The 15,520-nt window shown below is 51.1% G+C and overlaps 1 protein-coding gene across 4 annotated transcripts in view; it reads right to left on the reverse strand.

The window, feature by feature from the left end:
* HIPK2 (homeodomain interacting protein kinase 2) overlaps window positions 1-15,520 on the reverse strand; it is a 180,284-nt gene that overhangs the window by 43,501 nt on the left and 121,263 nt on the right. For all 4 annotated transcript variants that reach the window (XM_053897360.1, XM_053897359.1, XM_053897361.1 and 1 more), the window contains exons 3-7: window positions 10,078-10,201; window positions 9,697-9,816; window positions 7,773-7,859; window positions 5,544-5,728; window positions 213-375 (exon numbers count right to left, since the gene is read on the reverse strand). In XM_053897360.1, the coding sequence (XP_053753335.1) occupies window positions 213-375; window positions 5,544-5,728; window positions 7,773-7,859; window positions 9,697-9,816; window positions 10,078-10,201 (679 nt within the window). The remainder of the gene's footprint in view (window positions 1-212; window positions 376-5,543; window positions 5,729-7,772; window positions 7,860-9,696; window positions 9,817-10,077; window positions 10,202-15,520) is intronic.

The raw sequence follows: 15,520 nt of genomic DNA on the forward strand, positions 1-15,520 counted from the left end.
ACCTTTACAGGGTCCCTGGGTCTCTCAAAGGAAATAACCGTGGAAGCAAACACTTTCTTACATAGTGAAACATGACAGGAGAGGGACTTTGTGCATATTATCTCTTCTATATGATACTGGAGGAATTTGGCCTCCTGACTAGGTTTGGTGGGAAAATACAATTCCTGATGCACAGTCAGCCTTGCCCACCTTCCCCTTCGCTCCCCATTCACCTGGTTGTGGACAGTGTTCAGCTGGTTGTTGAAAGTCATGGTCAGGTTGGTGGACGTGCTGGGGGCCACATGCGTGATGAAAGGGGTCTTGCTCTGGTTCACGGTGTCATACATATTCACCCGACGCTTGCAAATCTCCATGTTCTGGAAACATGATTTGACGCTGTTCATGCAAAAGACAGAGGCATAAGGGAAAGAGAAGAGGGTAACGCAGTATAAGGGGGGAGAAGACGGAGAGAAAGGGAGAGAACAGTTAATCTAGTAAACAAGACCACTGGGAAAACTTAACTTTAGGTCTAAATTTCCTGGATTTCTCATGCGAAGTCTGCATTTGCTCAAGTCAGTTTGATTCAGATGAATTTCCCCCAGGATGGGCAAAGGTTCTCCATAGCACAACAGACTTGACGGCTCTCGCTGCACTTCCTCATATCGCTGATCTGCTGAACCAACTTCACTGACCATTCTCAGCGTTCGGGGTGGTTTATGGTTTACTCTGGGAACATTCAACAGCAGCTTCCCGCCTCCACCTTACCAAAGACAACTCCTTGTGCTTCTGGGGCACCAGCGCCATCTAGGGGACAGCTGAGGAACCAGCCAAACCCGTATCCGGGCCCAGTTGGCACTCTCTGTCCCCACTGGAACTGCACGTGTTCCAGTGCAGTAATGGGAACAGTAATACCAGTAATAATGGATAATAGTGGTTAACATTTATTGAGAAGTGTGGCAGTTGCTTGCAAGCACTCTTTCACTCAGTCCTACAACACCCACAGGAGGAGATGGGATAGTTGTCCCTGTTTACGAGTTAAAGGTATTAAGTTTTAGGGAGGACAGGTCGGGAATCTGCCAAGGTGAAGAGCTAATTACTAGCCATCTTCGTGTGTACACACACATCCTCTTTAACCTCCTTCATCCTCCCTTTTGCTCTTCTCGTTCTTGCCGAGTTACACGAAATAGAAGTTCTCTCCCTCTTTTTCTTCCTCCATTTGTGAATCAAAACAGAACCCTAGTTATGAAAGTCAAGTCTAAAAATGCTGCTGACACCAGCGTCAAGGAAAAGGAAAGCCACAGCGGCCTCAACCACGGAGTTCTTGAAAATCCACCATGAAGTGTCCTTCAGAATTTATACACTGTTTCTCATTCGCTTCTGTTTTCTTTTTTTAATTTTTTTTTTTTTTTTTTTTTTTTTTTTTTAGCGTTTATTTATTTTTGAGAGAGACAGAGACAGAATGCGAGTGGCTTAGGGGCAGAGAGAGAGGGGGACACAGAATCCGAAGCAGGCTCCAGGCCCTGAGCTGTCAGCACAGAGCCCGATGCGGGGCTCGAACCCACAAGCTGTGAGATCATGACCTGAGCCGAAGTCGGACACTCAACCGACTGAGCCACCCAGGTGCCCCGCTTCTGTTTTCTAATGAAACTTACTTTTCCTCAAATGCTAACATTCAGGATAGTAAAACACATTTAGATTTCAATTTTAAGTACTGATAATGATTATAAATAATGTAATAACTGAATATAAATAAAATATTAGTTTTCTACTCCTTTGAGATTACGCATGTGTGCTATAATTTGGGCCAAGCAGGTGCTTGAGGGCTATCCCGAAACGTCCTTTCCATGACAGGCATTCCGAACTTAGACATGCCCGAAGAATCCTTTCTGAGCTCATGACTACTTAAAATGGCCACACAGTGCACACGAAATAAACACCGACTGATCACCCTGGAGAAAAAGGAAAACATATTCTATGGTAACGAGTAGCTAAAACATACTACTTACAATGCTGGTGATACCGACAGTTTTGGGCATGTACTAAGTGCCAAGCAAACTGCCAAGTGCTTTCACATGGAAGCTGAAGGAATAAAGCGATGTATTTTGTATTCTTTTTGGAATGTATTTAAAGCATTATATGGTTTTGTGACAATTCAACCCAAAGCTTTTAGACGCAGAATTTTCTAATTAAAATGGTCTGAGTTTTGAGTTTCAGGAAGAGCAAACACTTACACCCTGGGTTAATTCTGTCAGAATGGCTTTTAAGGAATTTGTGCACTAGAATCCTGGTGTGGAGAAAGGAGTGGGGTCGCTTTCACCCGTTAATCTATATGTTGGGGCAGCTCTGGCGCAGCCCCAAGGGTGGGGGTCTTCGGAAGGAGTGGGGGCTGGAGCATTCTTCTCACCCTGTTGTTCTCATGGTCTTCCCAGCCCGTTCTAGGGACCCTTAGGGGTTACGCCTACTCTCAGGGAAGCCTAGGTGTGCTTAAAGACCTGTCTTTCCTTCTGGGGCCCGTTTTCTGAATTCTAAATTGCCAGTGATTCTCTTGGATCTACACCAAATTCTGAATTTGAGGCTCATGCTCATGGTCTCCATGCTTGGTCTTCACCAAGTACAGTGAAGCATTCTATTGCTGCTTCCTTAACAGAATTCAGAGCTAGGCAGGACCCTGAGGTCATTCAGCTACGGCCCTGATGTTGTGCAGGTGACCGTCTCATTGACAGTGCAGAGGGCTAACTGGGAGCTGTCTGCAGAGCACCACTCCATCTCCCACATCTACTGTAGCTGGTTCACAATTGTCCCATTTCACCCCTGAATATAAAAAGACTGATCTCATGGGAGTCCTATCCAGAAAATCACCGAGTCTGCCTTCCTTCAGTGGCGCAGACTGACTCCTTGACTTACCCCTACCACCCCAGAAATAGGACAAATCCTGTAATGAGAGTTTGCGAGGGAGGGGGTCCAACTTCCTTCTCTGAACTGGACACTGGTGGTTGTTGCCATGTGATCTGACTTGCTCAACATCAACTGATAAGGACCAGAACTGAAATCAGAGGCGGTAATTAGGGTACCACCCACTCATTTTCTGCAGACCAGATAAGGTCAAGTCCAGCCTTGAGACTCAGCCCAATCAGACTCTGGCCGTGGCAGGAACAGCCAGGATGTGCCAAGGTCTCTCATGTTCAGCCTCTTCACGTATTTCTGTTTCCTCCTAACCCCATCTAAAATCTGGTGCTCCCTTGAGCATACCGCTTCTCCCTGCAGACTTCCAGGGATGGGACTATCTGTTCTTTCACATCCCAAGTGCCTCCAGGTTGAGCGGCTGAAATGATATCCCTCATTACCCTCTGATACGGGCTAAACTCTGCCCCCAAATCCATCCGCTGAAGTTCTAAAGCCCCAGGGCTTCAGCACGTGGCTGCATTTGGAGATGCGATCTTTATAGAGGTAAAACGAGGCCATCAGGGTGGGCCCTAATCCAATTGCCCGTGAGGAGGACGAAATTAGGACACAGACGTGTCGAGAAGGACCACGTGAGGACACAGGGAGGAGCCGGCCATCTAGAAGCTGAGCAGAGCAGCCTTAGAAGGAACAGTGCTGCCCAACACCTTGATCTTGGTGTTTGGTGTTGGTCTTCCAGAACGGTCAGAACATGGACTTCTGCTGTTGAAGCGGGTCAGCCTTCAGCGTACTTTGTTACTACAGCCTCTGCAAATTCCTCCTCCCTCCGTTCTGCCACCCTGGCCTCTCCTCTCCCCGTCAGGCACCGGGGCCTCTGCCCCACTCCCTGCCCACCAGGCAGGGCTTCAGAGGTCAGACATCCTGGCTCCTCACTTCTTATCCCAGTGGCCTGTGGTCAATTCTGGCCACCCTTTCCTCACTTTCCCAAACTGCAAATTCAAGTGTCTCATCCCCTGGCCACACTTTGGCCCATCTGGCTCATTCGGCTGTTGCTAAAGTCACCAATCTTGGAGGTGATCAACCTGTTCGGCCCCACTGGCCCCTCTGTCTTCACTTCCTTTCCCTTCACAGCTAAGCCTCCCACAGCCATCATTTGGGAAAATGACTGCTCTCTTGCCAACATCCTAAGCCTGTCAGTTTGTCTTATTCTCTCAACAGCCTGGCAAAGCTCCAGCCCGGATGACCCTGAGTAACGACCTGCTGTCCCCCTGCCGTCACCTGGGGGCCCGGTTACCCTCCACACCATTCACATCTGCCATGCTCTGTTCCCCTATTGCTCTGTCCACTTGGCCTGGCCACCTCCTGCCCCGACCACCCGGGCTTTCCTCTACTTCTTCAGCCACCAACCACCTTGCTCTCCACAAGGGAAGACAGGAGCTGCCTGAAGAACATCCACTTCGCTGGCCAGGCCAGCACGCCTGCCGACACCCACGTCCCTCCCCGCCCGTGACGCTGGCCTTGCCATCCTGGCGCCTCCCGGCCTCTCGGAAACCTCTGCATCCTTCTCTTCAATCCCTCGTGCTGCAGACACGTCCCACCAGCACCCTGAACTGCCCTGGTCCCTTCGTATCAGAAGAACCCCGTCGGGCCCCTCTGGTCGCTCCTGTTTCTCCCTCCCCTCCCCTCAGTCCCACAGCCTGCTCAAATGGCCATTGCTTCCCCGCAAACGGCTCTCTCAGGCCACCAGCAGCTTTCATGTTGCCTCCCTTCACGGGCACTTTGCCCGGCTTCTCTGACCTGATGGTGCAGCAGCAGGCCGGTCTCTGTCAAACGCAGCTCTGACCAGCCATCCCCTGCTTAGAAGTCCCTCCGTGACTTCCGCTGCTCTTACGATGAAGACCCAGACCCTTAACACGGGGCCTTACCCGGCTCGTCCCGAGGCCTCCCCTCCTTCCGAGCCCCAGGCCCTGTGCTGGCAGTCACTGCGTGGGCAGTGCCCTCTCTCCCCTGGCCAGCCTTTTCACTGGTGACCTGTTGCTAGTCGTTCGGCGGTCATTTCCTCGGGGGCTGCCCTGCCGGGCCCCGACTGCAGCCCGCTTTCCCTGGTAACAGCCTGCTTCTTGGGGGATCACCCACGTGATGTCTTTCTCTCACCTACAGACTGGAAGCCCCGGTGGGCAGGGGCCCGACTGCTCTGCCCTACGCTGCACCCCAGCACGCAGCCTGCTGCGGGGATGAATGAATGGACGAACAAACCCAGATCCAAACTAGAATGGTTCTGGGAGTGATCTCTGGCCCTGAAAGTGGCTTTGCTTCCCAGGTGCCGCCACTGTGAGCACCCCGTTTACGTACAGACCCCCGGGGCGGGTTCACCCAGACTTGAGCTCTCCCACGCTTCCCGTTCCCTGCTTTTTGGTGTAGAGCAAAGTGTGGCTCAGGGCCACCCAATCTGGCTGCCGCCTGCTTTTACAAATAACGTTTTATTGAAATGCAGCCTCCCTCATTGGTTTCTGTACGGTCCACGGCTTCCGTCAGCTACAACAGCAGAGTGGAGTGGTTGCGACACAGACCATATGGCCGCAAAGCCCGAAGTATTTACTATCTGAGGCTTTAAAGAAAAAGTCTGCTGACCCCTGGTAAAAAGCATCGAGCAAGACACCTACTGTGTGCTGTGAGGAAAATCGAGTAGGTGCGTCATGGTGACAAAGGGGTGGTTCAGGGTTTCAATTGGAGTGATTCTCTTATCAGCATCTATGGTCAGCATCTTCTTTAACAGGTCGATGAACTCCCGCCGGTCTGCCTTCTCCACCAACATGTCACTCCCTTCCAAATCCGTTGTCATGTTCACCTGGAGGCAAACAGGGACAGGTTACCAAAACCCCATTCGGCCGCCCTTCCCCCGGCTTCCCTTCTTCTCTGCCGGGAACTCCATCCCCATGTCTGTCACGCCTTCCCAGTGTCCAGAAGGCTGTGCGGGTCCTGCTGCAGGCACTGCCATGGGCTGTTACTGCCCACAGGCGGTGGCTGCTTCCTCTCCAGGAAAGGCAGAGGGCGGCCATGCGTGGCGGAGGGAGCGGGTCGCTGCCCGTTCTAGAAAATACACAGAAGTGACAGGACGTGCCCTGTACCTGCTTCCATCAGTTAAACTGAAATGTACCTCACATCACACCTCACGGAAAATAATCCCAAGATGGAAAGACTTCTGGGCATTCGTTGTATAACAATGGGGTTATACCTGATACTACTGAATTATATACTTAAAAATGGTTAAGACGGTCAGTTTTTCTTTTCTTTTCTTTTTTAAGTAGGCTCCACGCCCGCCGAGGAGCCTGGGGCAGGGCTTGAACTCAAGACTCCGAGCCCCAGACCTGAGCTGAGAACAAGAGTTGGCCGCTTGATGGACTGAGCCATGCACGTGCCCCAATTTTATGCTATGTATATTTTACCACAATTGAAAAAACAAGAACTACAACCAAGTAGAAAAAATGAAATGCAAAAAGGGTTATGCATTCAACCTTCAGAGGCCAACCTTCTGCCTCCAGCTACAGTGTTATCTGTCCTCTGGTAGTGCCCTGTGTTAACACCAGAACTGTTTTAGCCCCTGTGCTCACTGGGATCACCTCTGGCCAAGACAGCAGGGTATCTGAACCCAGGATTCTTCTTCCAAGAGTAAGCCTCGGATGGTTTTTGAAAGGCCTGTTGTGTGGTGCTTTCCATTAATTTCCAAGGCATGCTATGGAAAGTAATTTCAGTTTTCTCAGACAATCTAAGCTTCTAATCAACTGACAAGTACCCTTTACGCAGAATTGTGATTTTTGGTTCCACTCACCCTCAGGAAGAAGTGTGCTTAGTGTTTATTGGTCTAGTGTTGTACTTCTCGTTGCTTTTAGGAAAGACTCTTTAGGTTGCCCTGCTTTTAGACTAGTCCTTACACTAAAAACAGCTGAAGTTCTAGAATTTTCTCTGGGCACAAAGGTGAGAGAACCTGTGATCCCTCTGGTGAGCTGGAGTAGGATGAGTCCCAAATCCAGTGACTGGTGTCTTTATAAGAGAAAGAAGAGGGAGATTTGGGCATAGAGGCAAGAGGAAACCCAGGAATAAAGGCCATAGGAAGAAGGGTGAAGAGGTCGGGGTCAGTCAGCTACACATCAAGGGAGCACTGAGGACTGCCAGGGGCCAGCGGACGCTAGGACTGAGGCATGGGACAGTTTCTTTCCAGAGCCTTCAGAGGAGGATGGCCCCGGTGGTACTTTAATGTCAAATTTCTAGCCTCTTGAACTGTTGGAGAATAAATGTCTACTATCTGAAGCCACCCAGCGTGCAGTACGTTGTCAGGGCAGCCCTCGGGAACCACACACTGAGTCGTGGGCAGTAAACTCAGATGTACTAATGATCTTGAATTCTTCTCATGAAAACATCAGTAAGATTGGCTAGCACTTTCTTTTTCTTTCTTTCTTTCTTTCTTTCTTTCTTTCTTTCTTTCTTTCTTTCTTTCTTTCTTTCTTTCCTTTCTTCCTTCCTTCCTTCCTTTCCCTCCCTCCCTCCCTCCCTTTCCTTCCTTTCCTTTCCTTCCTTTCCTTCCTTCCTTCCTTCCTTCCTTCCTTCCTTCCTTCCTTCTTTCTTTCTTTCTTTCTTTCTTTCTTTCTTTCTTTCTTTCTTTTTTCTTTTTTTTTCTTACAAATGGGAACCAGTAAAGGGCGGCTGTAAGGTTCTGAAAACGTTCCACCAACCCAATGCTATTCTTACTAGGAGTGACCTATCATTGTTCAAGGTCAAGGTCAACCACCGCAGGTGAGTACTGTGAATTTCTACCCGCCATCTTCTATTACGCAGAACTCTTGCTGTGCTTGGTTTTTAAGGGGTAGCACTGCATACTCACCCATGGGGCTTACCTGGGCCATATCATCTAAACAGTTGAAAATGTACTTTCTTGCTTCTTTCGACTTAATCCCCGTCTCTGCTTCATGGTCATCCGGTGTCTGGTCAAAAGACGCAAAAGCTGAGTGGTCATGTGAATTATTTCCTGGTCACTGTGACTCAAACCCTGGTTTCTGCTTCTCACGGAGGGTCTTTTTCCCATCTTTCAGAGGACGCTCGGATTCTTCTTAAAGTGCCCCCTGCACACTTAACTCGTCCTCCACACTAACTCCTCTCTCCTCTCTCCTTCCCACAAAGACCTGTCGAGAGCCTGCTCTGAATCATATCCAGAAGGTTCCAAGATGACCAAGATATGCCATATCCCTGAAAACCCTACATTCTCCCCTAAGTTTAAGGGATAAGGTAAGATTCCACAAGTGGAAAAGCAGAAGCCCTTTTCCACATGGTTTTAAGTTGTAATTTAATTTTATTTCTCAAGCTCTCATATAGATAGCTGTCACCGCATGCCAGGCACTATTGTAAAGCACAAGAACTCATTCGGTACTCCTGACAACCATCCTAGGGAGGACAAACACCGACCCACTTTCCAGGGAAGAAGCAGGAAGAGCAAGCTCCAGGAGTGTGCCAAGGCCGCGTGGCCGGGAAGCAGCATCTGGCCCCGGCGTCTGTTCTGTGCTGCCCCTCTGCCTGGGGCTGGACCATGCACGTGCCCTGCACTGGCCTTGGTCTAGGAAGCTGCTGTCTCCAGTTACTGTGGGTTTCTGGATGCATCCATGGATGCTCACATTGTCACTCAAGGAGGGCATACCAGGAGCTGCTAGGATCCAGGCTCTGATCCCGGAAACAGCTGGACAAGGAGGACCGAGGCTCCAGATGAAGACATAAAAGTGAACCCTGCCCCTGCCTGGCCTCACCCTCCTCCACCCCCGAACTCTTTTTTACTGGACGTGACCTTGAGCTGCTAGCTCTCACAGTTGTCGAATGCCAGCCCCCTCATCAACAGCCTCGGAGTGCTTGCTTAGCTCTCAAATCTCTTTTCTAGATCTTCTGCAACTATTGGCCACACGTTATCTTTAAATCCTATTAGAATTTGGCTGTGGTTTCTTGTCAAACAAACAAACAAACAAAAAAAAACCCCCAACAAACAAAAAACCCCCACCCACTCTCTTGTCAAAAAACCCCCCAAAAAACAACAACAACAAAAAACCACCTAAAATGAACACAAAGCATACTTAAGACTTGCATTATCTTCTCCTTCTCAGGAAAATACACTAATTTTAATTGCTAGGCACAGATCAGAGTGAAAGCAAAATACGTTTGCGTTAAAGTAAAACCACTCGGGAGTTGACAGTGTGCAGTGATGTGCTATACCACCTGCCGGCCGGGACAGACAGACCCCTCCCGGAGCCTTAGGACGTCATCTCTCCGAGGCCATTTCCTCTGCCTGGAAGACACTCTTCCCCCTTTAGGGCCCAGCTCAAATGCTCCTCCTGACCCTCTGGTTCCCTCCTCTTGGCCCCACGCTCTACCCCTACCAGCAACGGGGCACTTGTGACAGCGGGGTGGAGGGGTGGGGGGCTCCCTGCATGCGTCCCTGGAATAGGAGCTCCTCGAGGACAAGGTGGGGCTCATTTCTCTCTCTAGCACACACCCGACAAGTCATTATGGTTCACTGGGATTTCATCCCAGGAGTTTAGCCACCAGAACTTGGGATCTGAGCTTCGCAGGCAGCTGGCCAAACAAAGCGGTGCTTTCGGACATTCGAATTCATCTACCTCGTGGATCAACAACGGTCGCCCCCTCTCCCGGGCTTTTGGCCGAATCAAAGCAAAGTGCAGGATCAGTGTGGCAATGGCAAGAGCTCCCCGCCAACTGGATGGTGCCCCTCTTCCCTGAGTGTTGGGCATGGGTGAGGAGTGGTGGGGACGCTCTTCCTACCTTCAGCCTCCACAAAGGATACGGTGAATCTGTGTCACGGTTGAAAAACCTAGTCGTCTTTGTCCCTGCACTTAATAAATATTCAGCTGGCAGACCCTGTGTTTGTGAAATATACCGAATCTGCAAGAAAAGAGGAGAATGAGGTCAGGGCGTTTCCTGTAACTGGACATATGGTATACTCATGGCTCTAGTGCCTTTGAGAAAAATGACAATTTTATAGGGAAAGAAAGAATAGAAGCAAGAGGGGAAAGAAAGAGGAATGAGAGAAAAGCAGTTATGGGAAGCAAGGTTTCAGAGACAAGGAAACACCCCACAATCCCACCCACAGGTCATGTTATAAAGAACGTGCTTTCTGTGAACACCTGAGCTATCTGGACCCACCTGATCATACTCAGAAGCTCCTGGATAGAGCGGCCAGCCCAGGAACAGCTCAGCAATGACACAGCCCAGGGACCACATATCAATTGCCTCACAAAATGGTAGACCAAGGATGATTTCAGGGGCCCTGCAACGGAAGAACGAGAGAAATCATTAGCAACTTGAAAGTGCAGGTGGTAATTTGTGTATGAATTCTACATAAAACCCTATCTTTCAAATCTGGGGTGCCGTTACTGCTCCCCTCTAAAGGGCCTGTGGTTCTTGCACTGTGCGGCAGTGATCCCTCCGTTCTTGGGCCTGGTCCTCCCTGTCGGCAGGGAGCGTGGTCAGATGACTGGCTGAGATGAAGGGTAGATCTGTGGCTCTAGAAGGATCTAAGGGAACCACATCCATGGACTTCATTACCATTCTACTCCAGTTGGATGAGCTAATAACCGCTTTAGAGATACCTGGGAGTTACCTTTTGTAACTGAAAACCCAGAAAACCAATCATAGAGAATGCCCAGTTTTTACAAAGGAATTCTGAAATATAAATGTTCTATTTTCAGCAATATAGAAAACAGGTCGCCTCTACCCAGAACAAGGGGAATAAATCCAATATTGGTTAACGTCAATGATCCCCCTTCTTAGGAGTCTGAATCACACTTTTGTAAGGAAACATTATTATTATTTTTTATCATCAGCTTCTGAAAAAGTTAGTCTCCTAAAATGTCTTCAGATATGACAGTTATACAACCCCGTTCATGGATCTATAGTCTGGGTACCAGTCAGAACTCCATTATAAACCCATTCCTGCCTGTGGGATTATGTCCCTTCACATGAGAGACAAGGTTACATGCCGGAGCTTCCGAAGGAAACCACCTGAACTCAGAGGGAAATTTTCACACGCAGTTAGTAACGAAAGCCAAGGAGACCACACGGCGCCCTTTCTTTTCCGAGAACGTGTCATGATGAAGTAGGGGTACGTTTTGGAGAAAACCATGCTCAAATGTATGAGATATGAACCCAGCTTTGAAAAAAACGTGGCTCAAGGCGCTCGGCTGATAATGAAATGCATTAGCCCAGCTTCTGTTTTCTCTGTAAATTTCCCACTTGATTAAGCAATGCCAGAAGACGCCACTCTCCTACCCTTTCAGGAGCCTGGCACGTGAGCAGTGGGAGCTGGGGAGGCGGCTCTGTCTGGGTGATCTTCACCAGCCAGCACGGGAGGAAGGAGCGAGGCTGCGGGCAAAACAGCCCCACTCGTCTTGGGAGTGTCAAGCTGAATCTCCCCCACTTAAGAAAGCATCTCCCTACGCTACTCTTTTACATTTGCTCTCGTTGATCTTTTTTCTCTAGATAACAACGTCAAAAAACAAAACCCAACATGTTTTGTCACAACGTCTTGGTTTTTCGGAAGAAGGAGTTCCCTCGCTTTCTTAGGGCTGGAGACTCAGCACTGCTGCCGGGTGCTTCTAGAGTGCCCTGGTCATCAGTCTGGGTGCACGACATCCTTTTGCTAGAGTCCAGGGCTGGGTGGGTCTCTTCCCAGGCTTGGCGGGAGGGAGTTACTCTGGGTGTGTGTGTGGGGGGGGGGCGGGGGGGGGGGGTGGTGCAAGCTGCCACTGGCCCTACTTAACCTGTCTTCCCTGTCAGCTCACTGCTGGCATGGAGGCTCAGCCTGGCGCTGCACCCTAGCTCTGTGGTCTCTGTGTCCTCCCATCCCAGGTGCTGACTGTGCGCGGGAACACGGGATGCTGCTGTCACCCCTGTGGCGCTGCCGCACCGGGGATGCCCGTGCTGGTTCCAGGTACGTCTCTGCTGGACTGTCCTGTGTTGTGGATTATTTAAACGACAATGACAACAACAACGACAACAACAACAACAACACATCCCTTGGAAGAGAAGGGGATATCCGAAAAGAACATGACAGAGGAAACAACAAACTTTTACTACGTGTGTGTCAGAACCTGCCCTCCTTTCTGCCCTCTCTCTCCAGGGTCGGCGTGTCCACCTGCCTCCTCCCACATGCAGACTCAGACCTCTTCTCTGGAGAAGATGTCCTGTCCCGGATCCCGCGAAGCCCCCCTTGGGCAGGCTGCTGACACAGAACAAGCTTCTCCGCACCTCTGTCTGTTCCTGTGACCGGGACCCTTGCCCCTCGTAGCCTCCAGGTCGGGTCTTAGGAACACACCCTGGGCTGCTCTCACGGGGATATCTCTGGATTGACCATGGGGCCAACCTTCCTATCAGGTTAATCACCTGGTTCTCATGCCCCTAAGCAGGCCACTTGGAACCCGTGGAAATCCGTTTCCTGGCTTCTGTTCCCTGAGGATGTGCAAGACAGAACCCGACACATAAGAGTGACGCTTCAGTGACGTGCTCTGGCAAGAAACACTAGCCGTGGATTTTGCCAACTGACGTTATGTGAATAGGGCCTATGAAGACGGCTCTTGGTCCATTTTCTTTTCTTTTCTTTTCTTTTTAAGTTTATTTATTTCAAGGATGGGGGAGGGGCAGAGAAAGAGGGAGACAGAGGATCCCAAGCAGGCTCTGTGCTGACAGCAAGACAGCCTGCTGGGGGGCTCCATCTTACCAACCATGAGATCATGACCTGAGCTGAAGTCGGACGCTTAACTGACTGGGCCACCCAGGCGTCCCTCTACCTGTTTTCTGTTAGAACATGAAGTGGTAGCCATGCATGGTATCAGGGTATGTACAGCAGGATAGTTTTCTTGCCGTGACCATAATGAATGAATGCTCAAGTGTCAGGCTAGATGGCCGGGGGACAAAAGAAATAGAAGACGGAGTCTTGTCCCCTCGGGGCCCCACTGCTGGGACGCCAACGCCAGCACACGTGACAAATGAGGTCGAATATACTACTGGTATACAAGCCAAACCCGCGGACACGAAGACAGAGCTAATTCAAGCATACGGACAAGCTCCAGCATCTCCCATTTTAGGAACCAAAACGGCACACAAGAACAAAGCGAAGCACACACAAAAGCAAGCCCTTTCTCCAGCCCTCCGTGTCCCTGCAGGTGCCGCCCTATTCCTGCCCCTGCTCAGCTAAACCTCACGGGGGTCTCCTGCAATTCCACTGTTTTGTGCCCCCCACCTCCCGTCTTGCCACCTGCCTCTTACTGGACTCCACCGAGGGGTCTCCACTCAGGGGCCACGCCCATCCGGACCCTCAGGGTCACGTTGTCATGTCGCATCCACGGGTCAACTTCCCTCTGTGACCCGAGAGCTGCATATTTCTCTCACGGTTGACATTCGTCCCGTTTTGAAACACACAGTGTGGTTTTCACGACACCATACACTCCCACAGCTGTCCTGCCTCTCCGTTTCTTTTGCTGGCTTGTCCTCTAGCTAGCTGCTGTGGGACGGCAAAGCCCTCGGACCCCTGGTCTCCTCTCTTTTCATCTTTGTTCTGGGTTAACCGTTATGGGTTGAGTTGTCTCAAATGCCAAAAAAGACATGTTGAAGTCCTAATCCCCGGTACCTCAGAACGGGACCATTTTTGGGGACGGGGTTATTGCAGATGTGACTAGCGAAGATTATGTCACTGGAGTAGGGTGAGCCCTTAAGCCAACAGGACAGGTGTCCTTACGGGAAGAGGGAAACTGGGACACAGACGCAGAGGGGAGCCAGCCGCGTGGAGATGAAGGCAGAGACTGGACTTATACTGCCACCAGCCGAGGAGTGCCTGGGGCCACCAGCAGGTGGAAGGGGCAAGGAAGGATCTTCCCCGAATGGCGTCAGAAGGAGTATGTTCCTGCCCACACCTTGATTTCAGACTTCCAGCCGCCAGGACAGCGGGAGAGTAAATAGCTGTTGTGGTCAGTCCTGTGTTTTCCGGGAACTGTTTCTGCAGCCTCAGGAAGCTGACAGAGGAATTGTATGGCAGCCCCATGTCCACATTCCATTCATATTTCCTAATGTCCATCTCCACGCTGGACTCTTCTCTGCTCCGCACTTACACTCTGAAGGCCCAGCACCTCCATGGGAATGACTCACAGTCGCCTCCAACTTAGTATGTTCGCGAGGGACGTCTTCTCCCCGGCCTCCCTTCCCCAACGGCAACGGGTCCCTGTCTCTGCCGGGCTCATCTCGCTGAATGGGATCCCGGCCCCTCCTGCCTGCTCCCCACGCTGGGAACCTGGGATGCTCTCCGAGCCCCTCTGCTCCCTTCATCCTCGCCACCAAGGCCTCAATGCGGCCGCCCCCGACTCTCCACTTCCACTGCCACCCCTCTGGCCCTGGCCACCCCGTCGCACCTGGAGCTCCCCGGCGGGTCTTTCCTTTCGTCCTTCCGTCCGCCATCCGCTGTCGGCACAGCTGCCCGAGCAGACAGACCGCCTCTCCCTGAATCCCTCCGTGACCCTCAGGACCTCCCTGCCCTGCTCTCCACTGTCATTTCCATTTCCATTTCTAGGCTCCTCCTGGACCTAGAGCCTTCGTGCCGTGTTGTGCTGCTGCCTCGAAGGCTCCCTGCACCGGCGCTCAGATGGCCGCCTCCTTCTCATCCTTCAAACCTCAGCTTAATTGTCACCGCCGCAGACAGGCGTCCCTCGACACCAGTTAGTCTCCATCTACAGTGCTGTAAATGTCACTTTACAGCACTTCTCCAATAACCCGCTACTGTCCGTCTCCCCCTGCTACGTCCACAGGGCAGCACAGGGTGTGCCATTTAGTAGCCACTCAATCAATAAGGATTTGCTGATTGAATAAACCTTTATTAAATATAAGAAAGCACTAAAATATGAGATTCAGGCAGAAAGTTCTAAGGCAGCATAAACAAAGGGGAGCAGAAGGGGTCAATCTTGGTGGAGGAATGGAAGCTTGGCACCAGGAGCAAGGTGTCACCCGCGGGAGAGAAGGCCTCTGCGGGTGGGAGTGGAGGCCCAGAGGACACCTGCCTGCCGTGGCTCCCGAATTCCAGCAAGAAGGAGAGTGGCAGGGGTTTGCAGGTGGCTCTAGGGTCCCGGAGGGGCTGGAAAGGGCTCAAGGTTTAGGCCTCTACCCTAACCCCTACTGGTCTCTTGCCCTTGGTTTCAACCTGTTCCAACCCACCCCGAAACTCTTCCTCATTCCTTTTCTCTGCACACGTGATACCCTGATCACATCTCTGCAGAGGCCGGGGCCCTCTCCTTCCTCCTCAGACACAGGCTGCCCACCTTCTCCGTGCTGCCCACGCCGGGGGATGAATGCGTCAGCACCAATAACCAGTGCGGTCCAGTAACTATGAACCGAGCACCTGCTGTTCCCAACCCATGTTCCCATACCTGCCCCCTCTTAAGCCTTCTGGAAGGCAGGGTCTGTGCCTCACTTGCTCCATAAATACCTGCTCAACACCCAGGCCTAAGTAAGGAAGGTGCTTTTTCACCCGGCTCTCAGTAATCCTTGGGGGACCGAAGACCGTTCTGCTGTGATCTCGCAGATGCCTTGTTCCCTTTTCTGCTGG

This window comes from Panthera pardus, unplaced genomic scaffold (genome assembly GCF_024362965.1).
Source record: "Panthera pardus isolate Hobbes unplaced genomic scaffold, ASM2436296v1 HiC_scaffold_8, whole genome shotgun sequence".
NCBI classification, from domain to species: Eukaryota; Metazoa; Chordata; class Mammalia; order Carnivora; family Felidae; genus Panthera; species Panthera pardus.